We start from the raw sequence: 19,053 nt of genomic DNA, 5'->3' as shown, positions 1-19,053 counted from the left end.
GAAAAACTATTTGAAAATAGATTTTAAATATTAATATACTTTTTATAGAAAATTTTGAAATGAATTTTAAAAATAAATAAATAAAGCTAATCCTAAGGGCTATTTAATAATATAATTTATTTTATAAAAAATCTTTAATAAAGTTGAATTCTATCTTTTTTTATAAGATTTCTATAAACACATCATATAGATTCTAAAATTCCTTTTTTTATTAAACAGAAATCTATTTTTGGGGTTTGTACTAAATGATTCAAATCGGCCTCAGTACATGGCCCATGGGTTTTGAATCCTTAATGTTTGCGGCAATGTCAGTATCAATAATGCCAAGTCTCCTCGAAACGTCCGTGCATTGTCTATGTGTATGTAATAACCTTTAAACTCGAGCTATCTTCGTAGAGTTCAGATCATGTCAAATCAATACGAACTTCATTCATACCCATCGTTTTCTTCCTTTGAACACTTCTTCCATTGATCTTTTGTACTGTTGAATCGCAATTCTATAATCTTCTGTATATCCTTATGTGGAGGTTCAACTGAAGTTCTTGCCTTCCTTACCTATACCTTTACACCTCCACAATCTAATCTAATTGTTCGCATGGCTATTCTCTCTTAATAAGTGTGGGAAGCGCACATTACAATGCCTTTCCCACCAAGGCTTTTTCATGGTGACGTGGAATTGGGAAAACGAGATGATGATCATAGGCCTGGCTCGAAAACGCCATTGGGAATGGCATGGCAACATCGAAGGCCACATGTTCAACGTCGATCAATGAAGAAGATTGTGATAGGTCTGCTGGTCGGAATTGGTCTCTATTACTTCTATAAGAATATGCCGACAGATCTTCAGAATCCGCGCCAAAGACCACATTATACTCAGAATGGAGGAATTCCTGCGCAAGCTGGCTCGAGAGCTCCATCTCCGCAGCTCAATTCGAATCAAGCTTCGAAATTAGATGACGATGAATCGACCGAGATAGGGCACAACTTTAATGGGCCCATTAAATTCTATCAATTGGCGACGACTTTAAATGCAATGTATAAGGTCAAAGGCTCTGATCCTGTCAATAATAATGTGGTATGTTCTTAGTTTGGCAAATTAGTATGATATTTCACAGCTAATAAAGTGCTTAGTTATTTGCAGCCTCGAGTTTAAAAAGCGCTTCGACTTTGTTACCCATTGCATGCGAGATGGCATTAAGGGAAAGAAATTATGTACACTTTGCATTTATGGGAAGAGATGACATACCGATGGATATATTGAAATCTGTGAATGGAGTCAATAAGGATTGCCAGATCTTCTTTCATGGTATGAACTCCTCCCTGAAGGCTTGCTTAATGTTCTAACATGATTAGACGCACGACCAGATTATTCTCTGCAAAGCTCAGATTTCCGGATGGAAGTCAGTTGTTCTGCAGGTTTGAATCATATCAATGCATTCGTTCATCCTCAAGCTGTTCTTATTGACGCATCTGGGGATGAGGATAGTTTCTTAATCTCCGCCTTTAGGACCAGGGCCAATGCATTAGACAGAACCTTGATTGAACTTCCTAAAAACATCGAACAAAATCTAATGTGGATTGTTCAATTAGATAGTGCCGCATTGAGTGGTGAGTACATCTCTGAAGAAGAAAACTGTTTTCGTTTAGCTAATGTTTACAGCTTGGACCAAAATCAGTATTGACATAGTTGTTCACGCGCAACCACAAAAATCTGGATCTTTGATCAGGTTACTCACATCTCTTAAGAAAGCCGATTATTTTTCCAGCAACATACCGCGATTAACAATAGAGTTACCGCATGATGTCGATGAACCTACTAAACAATATGTTTCAAAATTCAAGTGGCCACCAAAGCGTAGTCAGGATGAGACTAGTCTCCTAACACTTCACCATCGAATCCCACAACATGGACTCACTCCCGAGGAAAATTCAATCAAATTTATGGAATCGTTTTGGCCTGCGGATCCTATGTCCGCCCATGTTCTTGTTCTTTCTCCTCAAGTCGAACTTTCTCCACTGTTCTTTCATTACCTCAAATTTGCACTATTAGAGTATAGATACTCTTACAATAGAGCAATTGGTCAAAAGAACATGCTTGGGATAAGTCTTGATCTACCATCAACTTATCTCAATGATTCAACGTCATTTACACCACCGTCAAGTACAAACCCTAGTCCATTTCTATGGCAAGCTCCAAACAGCAATGCTGCTCTTTATTTTGGAGATAAGTGGGTGGAACTTCATGATTTCATAGCTAGATCGATGTTTTCCGAACATTCCTTACCCCCACCAGCCACTTTAGGAGATAAATATGTCAGCAAAACCTACCCGTCATGGCTGGAATATGTTCTTAGATTAGCAAGGGCACGTGGCTATTGGACTCTGTATCCTCATTTTGAAAGCTGGGATGCTTTGTCTACTATTCATACAGAACTATACACAGCTCCAGAAGAATACACGAACAAGCCAGATGAAGCAACAGATTTTACAGCGAATCCAACGGAGCATTTATCATTAAAACACAAAGAGGAGCCATTGATTTCAGCGTCTTTGCAAACTCTTCTGTCGGATTTACCTGTCGAAATAGCTGAAATGCAATTGATTGGTTGGGATGGTGAAAATATTAACAACGAAGAGCTACAATTAAAAGCCAAGGATTATAGTCGGATTTTTAGACACGAAATTGGAGGATGTGCCAATGGAGTGGCAGAGAAAGAAAGAAATTACATGCTTGCAGGGGATTTATTTTGTTCGGGAAATGAGCCACTGCAGTCTCTGGAGCAGCCACTGGAACCGCCAGCACCCTTGGTACCAAAGGCAACTTCCGCCTTAGAGGCAAAGGACACAAATATCAAACCAGCCACAAAAATTGATAGTGTAGTTGCTGTCGAAGATAAGTACTCTACTTGAGTATGACTAAGAGTCTCTTTTATGGTATTTCCGTGATGGAAGTATCCAGCTATGTACAAACCGATTTTCACGACTTCAAGTGGGACAAATCAATCTAGAAGACTATTTGATCTTTACGGAGATCAGCCTTGCCTTTCAAGTACACACCTTGATTGCTATTGACCTTTACTCATACGAAGGCTGGTCCTGAATGCCAAGCATAAAGAACACTCCGCACGATTGTGAAGCTACTCAGGCACCAATTTCGGTTTATTCCTTAACCCTTTCATTCTGATCGAATCTTTTAGCCCTCTTGAAAGAAGGATGGTCCGACCTATAACGAGGGGTGGGTCTCTTTAACAAAGAAACGATGTTACATCTTCGACTTAATTGGTAGCGACCTCGTGGTAATCCTGCTTCTTTGTTCAACTTTTCGCGGAGAAATCTAATTTTAATCTCGAGACAACGCCGGTCCATCATAAGTTCTCGTGAAAGCCTTTTAGTCCTACTTTCTTGTTGCCCCTCTATTAGTGAGTATGTTAGATAGCCTGAGACTTTTTATATTCTTTCGGTAAGTCAATTCGCTACGATTCTGGGCGGAATCACTAGTGATTTTCCTTTATTGGAGATTGCTATATACCTGTTGTACCAACTTTTCAGAGAGCGTCAGTGTATCCTCCCTCAGCAGCATCATTCATTTGACTTCCTTGAAAATTAAATTTATATACTGTCGCTCACTTCTTGTAACGAGACATATCATTTTCAAGCGTATCAGAAAGCCAGCAAAATTCTATTAGCAAACTCGTTATATGCAATGGAAGAAAATTATGAAACCACATTACCATGCCGTGGTAAATCTATTGGTAGATCTCTAAGTCTAGTAAAAGATCTCGCGCCGCCCCCTCAACAACCTTATCCCCCTCAGAATTCTCAGAATCCTCAAAATTTCAACTCTGCATATTCAATATCAGCCCCCCCTTTAGTACACCATAACCAGATCAATCCACTATCCGCTCTCCCTTTAACCCAACATCATCCCTTTGCAATCCCTCAACCACAACCATATCAAACCCAACTCTTCAACCCAGAACACCATTATCTTCTCCTTTCCCTTTCTCGAGAAAACTTCAAAGCCCTTTCCCTACGACAGAAAATCGCAGCGGCAGAAACTAGTCTCGCTTCCATGCACCTAACTGCGGAATTGGAGGGCGTGGGGATAGGTATCACATCCCCTCTCTCCTCTATTTCTACACTCGCGACACCGCACTCGCAGGCGCCCACTCGTCGCAAACTGAAGAAACAAATCTCGTGGCTGAAGTGTCGGATTAAGGAGTGTACGAGACAGGAGAGGATTTTGATGGAGAGGTTGCAGCAGATTGGAGAGGAGGAGGAGAGGAGATGGAGATGGATGCAAATTGAGCGGCAGAGAAGGATTAATGAAGAGATGATGGAGTGGCAGCGGGGGTATTGGAATTGGTTTGTTGGGGCGGGTGGTGCTGTTGGTCAGGCTGGCTATGGATATAGTGGGGGTGGATATGGATATGGATATGGACATGGATATGGACATGTTAATGGCAATGGAAATGGAAATGGGGGAATGTTGAATGCTAGCACTCCTGCATTTCAACCCGGGGATAGCTTCAGTGTTAGTGGTGTCTGTCCTGGAGATTCGAAGGGGAGTGTGGGGGGAAGAAAATATTCAAATGATTTTTGGAATACGGAGGCGCCTGTCTTTTCACCGGTTAATTTCTTCAAACCTTCTTCTTCGACTTCGATTTCTGTCTCTACGTCTACGGCTCCTTCTGGCATAGCGCAGCATGTGCAGAATGGACAGGGGGGGAGACTTAGTAGGGGGTGGGATGAATGTGAATTATCGCCCTTGGCTGAGGAGCGAAGAAAATCTTCTCTGAAATGGAGCGTGGAGATTCGGGGTGGGGATGAGGTGGGGAATGAGAGGGGAATGGGAGAAGAGGGAGAGGGAGAGGATTCTGGATCTGGGTCTGGGGAGGGAGAGGGGGAGGCGGGAGATTCTTCGACTGAAACGGCGATTACGACGCCGACTCCGCAGCAGAGCGCGAGGATGTCGCCGATGGGTGGCGCGAAGAGTTGTAATGATGTGATGTTGGGGGTTTTTGATGGGGTGGGTGAGCAGCAGGTGGATGGGGTGGGAGAGAGAGGGTTGTGTGGGAGATCTAGAGAGGGGGTGGCGAGGGAGAAGAAAAGTAAAAGTTTGCCGGGTGTGCAGAGGCAGCTGTGGGAGGGGGTTTGTGGGGGGAAGGGGGGGAAGTTGTATGGGAAGGAAGTTTTGAAGGAGAGGAATGAGATTGATCAGGTTTGGTAGGGGTTGTGTGTAGAAATTTGATGTTGATGTTGATGTTGATATTGACTTTTGGAATTGGGTATATGATGATGTATGGATGTTATGAATGACCCTAAAGGATGATGTATAGGAATGGATGGATGGGGATAGAGGAAATTGAATTGTATAGGGTGGTGATGATGATGATGATGATGAGACGGGGATCAGGATGAAAAGTTCTGTTTGTTGAAAGATTTGGATTACGATTGGATAGTATGTGTGTATTGTTTGCTTCGGAGATCTTTTGTAATATTACATACATAGATAGGTATTAGTACTTTATGTGGATCGTACATAGAATTGATATTTTACATAACGGGGTTTGAATTATAGATTCTATTACTTGCAAGTTATATGGAGGAATCGAGATAGTAGGTATATACACGTACTATGAATTTTCGGTCATTACTGTAGATTGTATGGACAATAATGATTTTTGAGGTGTTGATTCATTGATATCTAATTAAATGACAATAACTTCAGTTTCGTTGTAGATCTAGATCCTTTGAACTCCGTTCCATTCTCTAGGCGCCTTGGATATTGTCCTATTATGAGTAATGAAATATCTTGCTGTGTGAATGTGTTTGTTTGAGCTTTCTTGGAATCTTTTGTGAAGACTGTAGGCTCGGGTCCAATGGAAAGTCCTCTTGTACACCCGATTGTCAACTCCAGTTCACATCCTGCGGATGACAGTCAGTACCAGGCCTTGAAGATTCCTATTGCTCTCGTTTGGCGAGCGACAATATTCCTTGGCCAGATTCCCTATTCCTTCCCCTCTCGTGTCCTTGTGGATCTCGCTTGAATCTTCATATCCATCTTTCTAGCTTGTTCATCATCTTCCACCAATAGTCTATTGAAACTCTCCAAACTCCCCATCATCAAACCCTAATTCCTCAGCAGATGGTTCAGGTATTGAAGGTGCCTCCATATTATTCTGACTTAATCTCTTCTGAGCCTTAATCGCCTGTGCACTTGGAGGTGGTGGTAAAAATGCGCCCATGCCTCCTCCACCCGGTGGAGGAGGTAAAGAAAACCCACCCAGCCCTTTCTCAGATTCTTCAGTCTTTTTAGGTGCCCTCCTACCCGCCCCTCTCCCTCCAATATTAACCGTAATCGTCTCCCCCTCCTTCAAACTAAAATCCCTCTTGACCTCCGATTTCTCCTCTCCTTTCTTCGTTCCCGCAGATGGAGGTTTTCCTCCTCCTTGTTCCTCAATCCCCAATGTCTTCCTCACTTCTTGTAATGCCACACTAAAATCAAATGCTTCCGATCTCTCTTCAAATCCTATTCCCAGAACCGCTTTCATTCCTCCTTCTCCTTGTACTCTGACTGCGAAAAATCGTGAACTATCCAGTACTTGCTCTACCACACCCGTTACGGTGTATGGAGCTGCGGCGAATAGCTGCCCGTTGCTTGGATCTTCTAGTAAGATATCTGCTTTGACTTTCTCCTCGCCATTTTTATCCGGGATGGCTGTTTCGAGAATACGAACTCGCGCGGTGAAGATTTGTCGTTTGTTGTTGTCCGCAGTCCAGGTAGCAGCTACGTAGCCTTTATTCGAGGTAAGGGGTGGAATGTTATAGACGTGGACTGAAGGTGCGATGAAGAGGACTCGTTGGAGTGCATCGGGTGGTAGAGGTCTACCTGTGGAGGGGTCGATAGTTTCCATGATTTTGAGGGGAGTTGAGTTCTTTCTGGGCTGGGGGATTTCTTTCTATATCATTATCAGAAAAACAAATCAGCTTGAGACAAACCCCTTTCTTTGAGGTTCCCGATGTTCGTCTTTATGATTGATAAGAAAGAGCTGAAGGTTCTACATAGTATTATGTATGTAGTATGTAGTATGTGCGAGTACTCCGTTCTCCATTAGAGGAGATGCTAGGTGTTCGGCCTTCTTTCCCCACAGCCTATCGTTGTATGGTAAGGCTGCACGTGAAATGATCTCTGATTGGCTGACATAATCCTTACCCTCTCTAATTATGAATTCATTGTTTCGATAACCTTATGCTTGGAGTCATCAATTGCATTTACAAACAATTTCATGACTCTATTGATATTCCATTCCATATAACGAGTCTTTTTGGAGGAATCTCAACGATACAAACCGACTTGAAATCTTGATCTTGAAGAGATTCAAAGGATAAACACACACCCAAAATGGATCCAGAACCAGGTATGTCAAATCTATAAATTGTCAATGCGATTTTGATCATCCATTGCTCTAGCTAGCTCTTGCGCCGTCGAAAATCCATTTCGTGGTGCGTCACAGCCTTGCTCTTGCTAACAAAATTTCCCCTCCTCATTAGCAACACCTCTTTTCGAAGAAAGCTTTCGTAGTACCACTCCACCGGCACTTTCTGGATATCCTCCTGCTTTAAAGAAAATGGCTTCCATAGGAAATATTCCTCAAAAGAAGGATTCAAAACAATTCGAGTACATCTCTCTGTGTACAATTCTCAAAAGAGCCCCTCACTGACTCATAACCCCTCTATCAGCATAGTAGAAACCTACCATCGACTTCTCAACGATGATCCCGATGTCACTATGCCCGTCGCTGCAATCGAAGCACTCATTGAACTTCTGGCCTGCTCTCGCGCAGTCACCGTTTACGAAACTCTCGATTTAGTTAAAACCCAGTCCGATTATTTGAAATCTCGCATCCCCAATTCCATATCGTTATCTGCCGGAACGGATCTATTTCAAAGATATATGATACAATCTTTAAAACCTTCAAGTACCGGAAACTTCGAGACCGTGCGACAGCATCTTTTAAGTAATGGAAGATTGTTTGTTACCAGAGCAAAGCAGGCTAGATATAGTATTGCTACTTATGGACGAAACTTTGTTAGAGATGGAAGTGTGGTTTTGACTCATGGAGGAAGTAGAGTTGTGGGAGCTCTACTAGATAAAGCTGCGGAATCGAGAGCTACTGGTGGAAATGTCAGATTTAACGTCATTTATGTTATGAATGATGCTAGGAGCGCAGAGAGTAAAGCCGTGGTTACATCATTAAGGGCTAAAGGTGTACCAGTCGCTACGATATCAGAGGGTGCTGTTGGATATGCTATGGGGAAAGTCGATTTAGTTATTGTCGGTGCAGAAGGTGTGGTAGAAAATGGAGGAGTCATTTCGAGATTGGGAACATATCAAATCGCGCTATTAGCGAAAGCGGCTGGAAAACCATTTTATGTCGCTGCGGAAAGTCACAAGTTTGTGCGATTATATCCTTTGGGACAATATGATCTTGGTATTGATCAAGAGATTATCGATTTCCGTACCGAGGATGATGAAGGGGATAAAACTCCGAAAATTGAGGAGAAATCGGAATATTTTGAGGCAGGCAAGATTAATATATCGAAACCAGATGCTGTTGATGCGGTGGACTTTACAGTAAGTGTTTTCTCTCTGGATTTGATATGATGCTAAATATTTTGCAGCCTCCAGCCCTGATATCCGCACTTATCACCGAATCGGGGGCTTTGACTCCAAGTGCTGTTAGTGAGGAACTTATTAGTTTATGGTATTGAGTGGTGATTCGGTACGAATAGAGGAACTATGCAATCTAGCAAGCTCATTTCCCACAACCGACAATTTCATGGCGTCAGGAGTACAAAACGACTTTACCGAGACCGAACAATCAAAAAATGATCAATGAAGATAATACCCACGAACGTCTTCTAAATTTGGTCAGATGATATCTGGAAATGTTGTACAATATAGTAGAGGGGTTGGACAAGAGTTGAGACTGAAAGCTGAAGGAATACCTAGTGTTGAAAAGGATATGGATGAATCTCATCTGAAATGATGGCAAAGATTACCTACATACATCCCTAAATGGGTAATTGAAAAGTCCAAATGGCAGAGAAAGAATCGATGAATATTGCTCAATAATGGCTCCTCATACACCTGGAAATTTGAAGTGACGCGACGAAAATCATGTTTGATAATCTGAAGTTCTTGAATAATTGATTTAACTACTGATGATTATTGTTATCAATATCTTAGCCATGTGAACCGAAACATTCATGAAGTTGAGAGCGAGATATTGAAACAGGCAGAAGAACGTCTGTAATGAAGAACCTGCTGGGGTATTGATCAAAATTCCTAGGGTTGCAGGCCTCATGATTTGTGCAGGTATACGATCATATCGTTTGAAGATGAAGGATCATTTTATTTCATTTGATCATCAGGGTCGCTGGGTGATCAACCAAGATACATAGGGAAGATAATAGTGCCATTGCGGATCTTGGTAGGTAGGTAGCAAGTATACTACTATGTATGTACCTAGGTAGGTGAGGTTATAGAATAGCCCTAGAAATCAGCCTTGCAGCCCTATCTATCATAACATAGGTAGGTAATATGAAACATCAAGTCACATATCACACATAATACACACACACTCATGCTAACTATTAGGTATGTAAAACTCTCGACTCCCCCTGATATAACCGAGCGCTTACTACCTGGGTAGATAGGTAGCTACTCACACCAAATGAAATAAATTCCATAAGCACTACCCCCCCGCCAGAAATATTTCCACACAGCCTCGATTCCACACTTTTACGCATAATTTATGTAAATATCTTGATTCGTTATGTTACAACTTACCACAGCGGGTGGTGCATTAAATACTGTGCCTCTCTCTTATCTCACTTCTGAAACTTTTCGGACAACTGTTGTCATGCAAGAGAATGTTGTACTATTAGTTTGGGTAGGAGTGTCATATTTTGATGGATGGATGGATGGATGAATGGTTGGTTGGATGAGATGAGATGATATGGCTTGGAAAGGAAACGAATGGTGTGAGCAGAGCCACGAATTGGAGTGTATCAGATGGGGTTTGGGGGAGGCGCAGAGGGGTGAAGGATGGGAGGTAGATGGGAAGGGAGACGGTGAGATTCGGTATATGGAGTGGTTGTGAGTATTTTTTTAAGGGAGTTTTTCTTTTTGGTTATTTTGGTTTATCAGAAAGACTTGGGATTTTTTCCTGAAGATATTGTGTAAAGTTCAAGGTTGAAATTTCTTTCGATTCTCTATTGTGCGCAATAGGATTTCAGAAGTACATCTTATTGATCTCTCAATACGACATTGTATTTTCAATCAACATGTCCACTCTCAAGAATATCCTTCCCGTCCTCCTCCTCGCTTTTCCTATGGCAATGGCAAATGTCGGCAGCGATTATCCCCAGCCGCCGTCGGATTCACAAGTACGAGATATCAACTCCGGACAGAAGAGTGCTGTCACCATTCACGTAATTATCAGCGTGGCCATCCTCGTAGTTTTCGTCGTTATTATAGTAACCTTGACGACGATCGGCTCACGGAGACGAAGACAAAGACACACACAATACGCGGGAAAGTTATACAATAGACCGGGGGCGAATGCGGCGGCTCCACCTTATAGTGTTGCGGATGATGTGAATTTGCCCGCCTATTCTTATGCGCCGGCGAATGGGGAGAACAGTCGTTTCCCAGCAATCAACGGGGATCGCACAGCCAGCACCAGCGCAGGTTTCGAAGGATGTGGTTTGAGGAATGAGCTGTGTATGCTTTGATCTTAAAAGGAGTTCATATATGAATCGTTATGTATAATGTGCCTGGAGTTTGGGTCGTGTGGTGGCTATAATGGATTATTTCGGTGCGTTGAAAAGAGGATTAGATGATGACGGCGTTGATGGAATGTAATGTTTGTTGACTGAGTCTTCGTTCAATATGATATTGGTGATATCCAAATTACATCTCCAATGCCCATCTCGACGCTCTAAACTTTTGTGGAATCGTATGAGACTGTTGTATTGGGTCTGGCGAGCCATCGCATGCAAAGAAGGGCAACCGAAAATCGTTCCATCGGGAGACTCCAGGATAAAAGATCCCCCAAATTGGTCTTTCATACGTGAGGCAAGAAATGTGGTTTAAATTTCTTATTTGCACGATCTGCTGCTCGATGCATAAATTGTTCACCATGTAACTCGAAGACCAATTCTGTGACAGGATTTCCATCATTCTCTGACTCGATATCTTTCTTGATCGCCTGAATTGGTACCGTGAATTTGAAAATGGTATTTTCCTTTGGCAGAACCTTTAAATTGTTATTCTTCGTGATAACCTCGAAAACTCCCTTCGAATCTTTGATCACAATCCCCTTCACACCAACTCTACTCACACACCTACTTCTCACAACCTCAAGTTCTGCTCCATGATAATCCGCACTGCATAATTTAGCAGCCGCAGATCCAGTAACTGGCATACAATTTTCTCCTCCCAAAACTTCCGAAATGTATCCTAACCACATTTTGTTTAATGGTTCGTAGATGTTGTATTTCTGGGCCGATTTGGGTACATCGTATAGACATAAAGCGCGTTTCTCTCGAGCAGATAGAGGGGCTGGCTTCAATTTCTTTTTTCGTAAAGCTAGTTTTCGCTGTCTTTCGAGACGACGACGTTGTTGTTCGTTATTTGGTTCTGTGGGTTTTAGATGTAATGGTCGTTGTTTGACTTTTTCGGTGAAGATCCGACTTGAAGTATCAGGCGAATGCGCCCGCGATAATAATTGCGTCGCTATATTGTTATCCTTCGATGCCATCTTTTCTGTGCTGTTTTGTTCGTTGTTGAAATAAATTTGTCGCAAAATATCAAAAGCTTGAGAAGAAGTCTAGAGCTACCAAAATTCACATGTTAAAACTTAGTTCCACAGTAAGACATGAACGCTAAACTCGTTTTGGTGACCCCAGATTTCGTTGTGATCCTCAAGGCAATCGATGGCGCGCTCCGGCGTGCCTCGCCGAGGTTTAAATATTTAATTGACAATGATCCATCACACCTAGCAGGCTTGCGATAATAATGCGTATGTTTGTTTTCGGCCTTCGATAATACTGTGCGACAACGATAATATGATAACATCATCTTCCAATACCGATCAACATGGCAGACAACAAAACCTCATCTCCTCCAAGGACTTCGGCTCCTGATCTTGAAATCTTGGGCGATCAAGTAACATTGCATCCTAGTGGTTACATCGAACCTCCGGAAAGACCTCACGATGGAGAGAAGGAAAGGAATTTGGTGGAGCATATGGCTAGGTTTAGGTCAAGTCCTTTGGAATTTCTGAGAGAGGTCTCTTTACATGTTTCAGGAGTAAGTTCCTTCGCTGATGGGCATAAATCATCCATTGCTAATATTTAACGCCCTTACAGACAGGATGGCGTGCCTACGATCATTTCATCGGACAGCCTATCTTCTATCCTGGATTCTCGGAAAATATGACAGCTGCGGTCATGTCTACACCTATTTTACAAACACGAATATCCGAATTGGCCGAGAAGCGGATAGGAATTGAGGAGCAGGAAGGTTTATTGAATAAAGATGATCCGTTATACCATTCGAAAAGATCGCAGAGAAAGTCTGCCATTGAACAAAGTTTGCAAGAGCTTTCAGAAAAATTGACAAGCGATATGATATGCAAAATGGAAAGTAGGCCATTTATCCGAGGAGCTTATTACCTATGCACCCAGCTGTTGACAAGAGCATATCATCAAGGCAAGTGGATTTCACATGGCTTCAAATATTCTCACTAATGAATATGTAGGTATTCATGTGTCCAGCGAGGAAGTCCTTAGATTGCGAAATGTTGCCGAAAAAGCACAAAAAGACAAAACATCTATAATTTTCCTACCATGTCATAGATCCCATGTAGACTATGTTTCTTTGCAACTGATTTGCTATCGATTGGGTATCGCTTTACCTACAGTTGTAGCTGGAGATAATCTTAATTTCCCTGTCGTGGGGAGCTTTCTACAACATGCTGGTTAGTCGATATCCTCAAATGCTCTTGACATATAATAATTTTATAGGGGCCATGTGGATACGAAGAAGCTTCGGAGATGATGCTCTGTATACTACTCTTGTACAATCATACATAGATACCCTTCTACAAGGCGGTTACAATTTTGAATGTTTCATCGAGGGCGGTAGATCAAGAACTGGAAAGTTGTTGCCTCCCAAATTCGGTATCTTGAGTTTCATCCTGGATAGTATCATTTCAGGTCGAGTCAAAGATACCATCATATGTCCTGTCAGCACTCAGTATGATAAAGTCATCGAAACCGAAGGTTATGTTGGTGAACTACTTGGTATTCCCAAGAAAAAGGAGAATTTGGCCGATTTCCTCTCGGCATCATCAGTTCTTTCTCTAAAATTGGGTCGTGTGGATGTCCGATTTCATGAACCTTGGAGTTTACGAGATTTTATTTTACAACAACAAGCTCGATCGCTGGGAATACCAAAGACTCTTGATTTTGAGAGCATCAATGTACCTAGTGTTCGGCAAAAGCTACTGAGAACTTTGGGTTACAAAGTTTTATCCGATATCAATGCAGTTTCGGTTGTCATGCCTACTGCGTTGGTTGGAACGGTTTTATTGACTTTGAGAGGCCGTGGTGTTGGAAAATCTGAGTTGATTCGTCGAGTCGAATGGATCAGCGAACGGGTTAGAAACAAGGGTGGGCGAGTAGCTCATTTTGCTGGCGCTACCACATCTACAGTTGTTGAGCGCGCTCTTGAGGTTCTCGGCAAAGATCTTGTAGGTAGGGTAGATGGGTTGGCTGAAGAAACATACTATGCTGTCGATCGATTCCAACTTTCTTTTTATCGAAACATGACAATACATTTGTTCATATCTGAAGCACTCGTTAGCGCCAGTATGTACATGAACGTAAAGCGTGGCGGAGGGAAAGTTCACCAAAACATCTCATATGAAGACCTTCGAGGTCAAGTTCAATTTCTCTCCCAACTATTTCGAGGTGAATTTATCTACCCGACCGAAGGATTGGTTGTTAATCTGGACAACACTCTACACGACTTAGAGGCTGACAATATTGTTGAACTTATTCGGGATCCGGAAGGAAAGATATTGACTGTTGGTCTATCTGATCATGAGCGTTCCGTTGGACGCGAAAACTATGATTTTTACTGTTTCTTGATATGGCCATTCGTTGAAGCATTTTGGCTTGGTGCTGTTTCTCTTATGGGCTTCACACCACCTCCAAGCAAACCAAATGATGTTTGGTTAGAAGTCAAGAAAGCTCATGATGGCGCTCAACTGGTAAGTCTCTTCATGTCGTATGTCGTCTATGACTAACTGCTAATGATTTCAAGCTTGGGAAAACTCTTTATCACCAAGGTGATTTATCTTACTTCGAAGCCGTTAATAAAGAAACACTCAAAAATGCATATCAGCGATTTGAAGATGAAGGCATTGTAATAGTATCTAAGAGTCGAAATTCCAAGATCCCACCACGATCTCGACTTGCGCCCGAATGGACACCACAGCGAAATCCAGAAACTAATATGATAATCGCTGAAGGAAAATTATGGGATTTTATTGAAAAGATTGCAAAGTCAAGGCGAGAAGGAAAAAATAGACGAGATGGAGCAACCGTATCAACAAGAGTCTTGAGACTTGCAGATGAATTGGGTCAGACTTTGTTCGCGGAAGGATCGGGGGATATAGGGATGTCAGAGGAGGACAAGGAGGAACTGCAAAGAAGAGAGAAGAGAAGACAAGCACTGAAGGCTAGAGCACACTTGTGATATATGTTTGGATGTATTGTATTTGATACCAAGGATTTAATTGAGATGATTTATTTGATAACACGGGTCTGTCTTTTTATTCGCTGGAATCGGTTGACGTTTATTGCTGTCCACCTCGTGGGCTTTGAAGGGCGTAAAGGGCGTATCGCGAGGGCCAGTCATTGGCGAAGATGATGCGCTGGTAACTAGTTGTGAAGTTAGCTGGGCTAGGACGCTGGATAGTTCGCAGACTTCATCAAATGTGGAAGGTCGCAAACCTGCTCATAAATTGGTGCCATATTACCATTTTCTGTGAACGTCTTGCCAGCTGCGGGGAACGGGTTGTACGATTTACTCGGCAAGTGCTTGGTCATTAGCATGTGACTGTCATCTCATTTGTCTCGTCGTAGGGCCTTCTGACTGTCATTGAAGATTTCATTGCACTCATTTTCTGCTGCCAGTGGCTTTATTTGATCAGTACTTCGGAACGGTAGATTTACGGGAGCAGTGTAACTTGCGTTGACCGAGCTTCATTGCCAGGAGTTGGCAATCCTTCGAATGAAGAAGAAATCTTTTCAACATCCATCAATGGCCAGAACTTGAGTGCGCTCTTTCTTTTTATGTTCAGCAATACTTTTATGGCATTCATCGTGTTACCGCTTGATACACACCACTTGAACACACTATGCGTTGCAACGACATTCACTCCATGTATATCTGTTATCCTTTTCACTTTTGGCAGATCGAACTCTTCATCTACTTATACCCATACCTATTCACTCCACACAATTCAAATCTGGCGCTATAAAAGAGCTGTAAAACCTCCAGCTCTGTAGTTCTGCATCTTATTATGAAAGGATCACGAAGAAGTGAATGAAATGACTGATGAGACTGGACTTGAAGGTCTGAATACTTGAAAGATCAAAAAGTATTGTAATACTTTCAAGTCATGTCGGATAGCGAAAGGATAGCTACGAGAATTTGCATTAGAAATTCATGTCTGCATTCAGTGACAGCAATATATCAAGATACAGCAATCAACAGCACTGTTCTTATGCTCATCGCCATTCTTCACAATGTCTTTTTCTATATATGGTTCAACATATCAATTATTTCGAACTGTAAGTTCGCTTTCAAGTACTACATCAGTCTACCATGCGGTCTCAAAATCCGATAGTAATCACTTGCCAGCCTGAGAACTCGCTGTGTATTGAAGAGGCAGCTCCGGGGAAAAGAGAATAGGTCTGGTACATAGCTTCCTTATATGTGCTTCAAGTGGCTCACTGAATCACGTTAGCTGTTAGAGTTGATTCCACACTGCTGACACGATCTTCAAATGAATAACATGTGTGAATGCAACGAGATAGGGTTCGCGCTATTGACATGTGGATAATGGGAATTTTACCTTTAAACTCGATCTTCATTTCTACATAAGTACTCTCTATCTTCGCATCCCTTCATTCGTATTCAACTTGCGAGAATACCTGAAAACGATACAAGAAGCGACAAATTTCCCTTCCTGGTAGCACCACAAGAGTGATATTATGATGGTCGATGCGGGGATTTCTGATCGTCTCGTATATAGGCCCATGGAAGTTTTTGAAATTACTTCTATTGAGTCGGGGCAATACCGTTGAATGCTTCTTATTGTCAACCTTAACATAGTAAATCATATCTAGGATTTTCTCATCCACCCTCGCTTCATTCAATTTTGAGACCCTATTCCGCCCGTCAAAAGTTTAAATTTCCGAACACAGGGACTTGCCCTGTAATTTGGATATCTTAACCCCTTTACATACCCCACACATTGACTACAACTCGCGAGGATTGGATATTGGTGCTATCATTCACATCTTGGCTTGTAGTTTCATGCCTCGTAGCTTTACAAAATTAAGTCTTCGGCGCTCTCACTTAGCGTTCTAGCACACGTTCACCTTCTCTCTTCTTCCTAGTACATCTCTCACACCTTGATGTCGCCCAATCATGGTGGAAGCAGCTTTTACTTTGAAACTTAAGTATTATCTTCAATGTACTCCGTGTGAAGGTGCTCCTAGATCTTTGAACTACTGATAGGAACAGCTACAAAGATAGTGAAAACCCACCCCCAGAAAAATTTCCTTCCCCAATATCCCCACTTCTTTGAAAGTTAAGTATCTTCTCGGTCTCACTTATCTCACATCTTTCATTTTGAGTATGCTTCATCTCAAACAGTCACCATTCACACCACTATTGTCGCTACAATTTCTTCTGCTGCTGATATCTCGTCTGCTCACCACCATGAGGAATCCTTGATCTATTTCGCTTGAAATGATCTCAGGCAGGGCGTTCAATAGTCTGAACTGCAGTCCAACAATGAAGATTATCAAAACCTCCAAACCAATTAGAACATTGAGCTATTCTCAGATTTCTAACTGCTTTAGACATTCAAAACTTATATTGTTGGGCTGCAGTCCGGCCTATTACATACCCTGACATTGATCTGTAGCTAACGACAGCTTTTTCTACTAGCTTAGAGATACCGCAGATAGGGCACGGGGCAATAGGCTCTAAGCAGATTGGCTTTATGTCTATGCGTATCTGATACGAGATAGCTCTGGCCGAAGCATCTCTGGATGACTCTTGGCGTTTGAACCTTTCATCTAAACCTCAGTGACCATCAAGGTACGAAGAGCCATTACCTCCATAGTAATGCGTTGGGGTTTGCAACGAACGCTTTTAAACTGCATGATAGTGAGTGCAGTAACGCCTAGCGTTTCTTTCATTAGCGTTCGGCTCTTATGACCCTGTTCACGGTGCTTTCAACCGGATGAAGTCATTTAGTGGTAAGTACAACCGACTCTTTAGGGATTTTATACCCACAACTTGAGACTATTGGCTTGGGTCTCAATTCACTTTTTGTATCGCTGTGATGATCGTGTGGAGAAGGATGTTATAGAATCTGAACTGCTTCTGAACTGCTTGTTCAGAGGAAAATGGCAACTTTGGGATAGTTGCAAGTCAAATGAAGAATGAAGAAGAAGATGGAATAGTCTAATCCCTTTGTGGAATAGTAATGAGATTAATGTCAGGGGATTAGATCGTATCTGCAAGTTGTCAAAGTGAGGGGTGTCCGCAATCATGTGCTGGGTTAAGCGGGGTATCATAAAATAATGATCTGCGATTGGAGAAATTGAGGTGGATTGTAAAATTGCGATATTGGCTTGGTCGTAAATCTATGAGTAATCATTTAGAGAATCATTCATTTTTGTTAATCACTTTGATTGAATTCCAATCCAGATATCTGTCGGTACCGTTAATATTTATACTTGGAGTAGGACCCATACGTTGTAAGGACATTTGATAACTTGTAAGATTGATTGACCAAATCAAATGAATATCTTTTCGATTAGCTGTAGATCATATCGTAAATCATTGAATAGTCTACTTTGACTCAACAATTGGGATTGGGATTGGGATTTGAGAAAGAAAGTACAAGAGGCACTCGTCGTGAGCACTGAAGTGAGATGTAAACTCCGGTAAATGTGTCACTTGAATGATCAATGGACGGTATAGTAAGTAAGATTGGAACATTCCTATGTGATACCTTTAGATTGACAGATTGCGAGATATAGCATCTATAAATGATTCCTTTGATTCTTGATTTGCCTTGCAGATTACATCAATCGATCGATACAGAAAGATTAGATCTAGACAGTTCGAATTATGGAGAGCCGCCGATCGACAAATTAAGTAGATGGGCGGTAAGGTTATCTCAACTTGAGACCATAGAAGCAAAGTAAATTAAAGTGCACCGAGGCAAGAACGGTAGAGAATTTCCTATTGTGGAAGGTGGGATGGTGGAGACGCTTTGGCTTGTGTCCATCTAGGAAGGAAAGAGGAATATGGCAATCAAATCATGAGCAGATAAGGCGTGGGAGCTCGAGTTTTTGCTGCAGAGTACCCAGTGCTGTTAAAATATCCTAGTATGCATAAATGTTGATAGCCGGCGGTGGAGCCGGCGCGGCATACGTCGCCGAGACGGGAAGCTACAACTTGGCTAGCGCCAACAAAGCTTATATTTTGTATTGATGGCGTTTCTTCGTGAAGATATTTCGAGATAGCACGGGATAACTTGAGATAGCACGGGATTAGATCAATTTGAATGAAAACGGCTGCCCCTCTCACTAACCCGAATGTGTGCGGGAAACATCAGCTGGTTTCGACACCCCAGAAATAGAAACTCACATGTATTTGTGAAG

At 42.1% G+C, this 19,053-nt stretch overlaps 7 protein-coding genes across 7 annotated transcripts; 5 read left to right on the top strand and 2 right to left on the bottom strand.

Moving 5' to 3' along the window:
- Positions 1-431: 431 nt before the first annotated feature.
- Positions 432-2,910, top strand: EAE98_012042 (uncharacterized protein; the record flags this gene model as incomplete). The annotated part of the gene is made up of 4 exons (XM_038959666.1): positions 432-1,075; positions 1,132-1,306; positions 1,354-1,608; positions 1,661-2,910. Exons 1-4 carry the CDS (start codon positions 638-640, stop codon positions 2,908-2,910), a joined length of 2,118 nt encoding a protein of 705 aa, XP_038803982.1. The 5' UTR covers positions 432-637.
- A 793-nt stretch (positions 2,911-3,703) lies between these two features.
- On the top strand, positions 3,704-5,230 carry EAE98_012041 (uncharacterized protein; the record flags this gene model as incomplete). Its single annotated transcript, XM_038959665.1, has 1 exon — positions 3,704-5,230. The coding sequence occupies one exon, from the start codon at positions 3,704-3,706 to the stop codon at positions 5,228-5,230; it is 1,527 nt and encodes a 508-aa protein (XP_038803981.1).
- An 868-nt stretch (positions 5,231-6,098) lies between these two features.
- EAE98_012040 (uncharacterized protein) lies at positions 6,099-6,917 on the bottom strand (the record flags this gene model as incomplete). Its single annotated transcript, XM_038959664.1, has 1 exon — positions 6,099-6,917. One exon carries the CDS (start codon positions 6,915-6,917, stop codon positions 6,099-6,101), a length of 819 nt encoding a protein of 272 aa, XP_038803980.1.
- Positions 6,918-7,405: 488 nt separating this feature from the next.
- EAE98_012039 (uncharacterized protein) lies at positions 7,406-8,775 on the top strand (the record flags this gene model as incomplete). The annotated part of the gene is made up of 4 exons (XM_038959663.1): positions 7,406-7,421; positions 7,555-7,681; positions 7,744-8,638; positions 8,686-8,775. 4 exons carry the CDS (start codon positions 7,406-7,408, stop codon positions 8,773-8,775), a joined length of 1,128 nt encoding a protein of 375 aa, XP_038803979.1.
- A 1,578-nt stretch (positions 8,776-10,353) lies between these two features.
- On the top strand, positions 10,354-10,803 carry EAE98_012038 (uncharacterized protein; the record flags this gene model as incomplete). Its single annotated transcript, XM_038959662.1, has 1 exon — positions 10,354-10,803. The coding sequence occupies one exon, from the start codon at positions 10,354-10,356 to the stop codon at positions 10,801-10,803; it is 450 nt and encodes a 149-aa protein (XP_038803978.1).
- A 332-nt stretch (positions 10,804-11,135) lies between these two features.
- On the bottom strand, positions 11,136-11,831 carry EAE98_012037 (uncharacterized protein; the record flags this gene model as incomplete). Its single annotated transcript, XM_038959661.1, has 1 exon — positions 11,136-11,831. One exon carries the CDS (start codon positions 11,829-11,831, stop codon positions 11,136-11,138), a length of 696 nt encoding a protein of 231 aa, XP_038803977.1.
- Positions 11,832-12,169: 338 nt separating this feature from the next.
- EAE98_012036 (uncharacterized protein) lies at positions 12,170-14,836 on the top strand (the record flags this gene model as incomplete). The annotated part of the gene is made up of 5 exons (XM_038959660.1): positions 12,170-12,382; positions 12,442-12,784; positions 12,834-13,052; positions 13,099-14,348; positions 14,402-14,836. 5 exons carry the CDS (start codon positions 12,170-12,172, stop codon positions 14,834-14,836), a joined length of 2,460 nt encoding a protein of 819 aa, XP_038803976.1.
- Positions 14,837-19,053: the final 4,217 nt, after the last annotated feature.

This window comes from Botrytis deweyae (assembly GCF_014898535.1).
Source record: "Botrytis deweyae strain B1 chromosome Unknown BDEW_057, whole genome shotgun sequence".
NCBI classification, from domain to species: Eukaryota; Fungi; Ascomycota; class Leotiomycetes; order Helotiales; family Sclerotiniaceae; genus Botrytis; species Botrytis deweyae.
The sequence above is the reverse complement of the archived record's forward strand: the minus strand, read 5'-3'. Positions and strand labels throughout refer to the sequence as shown.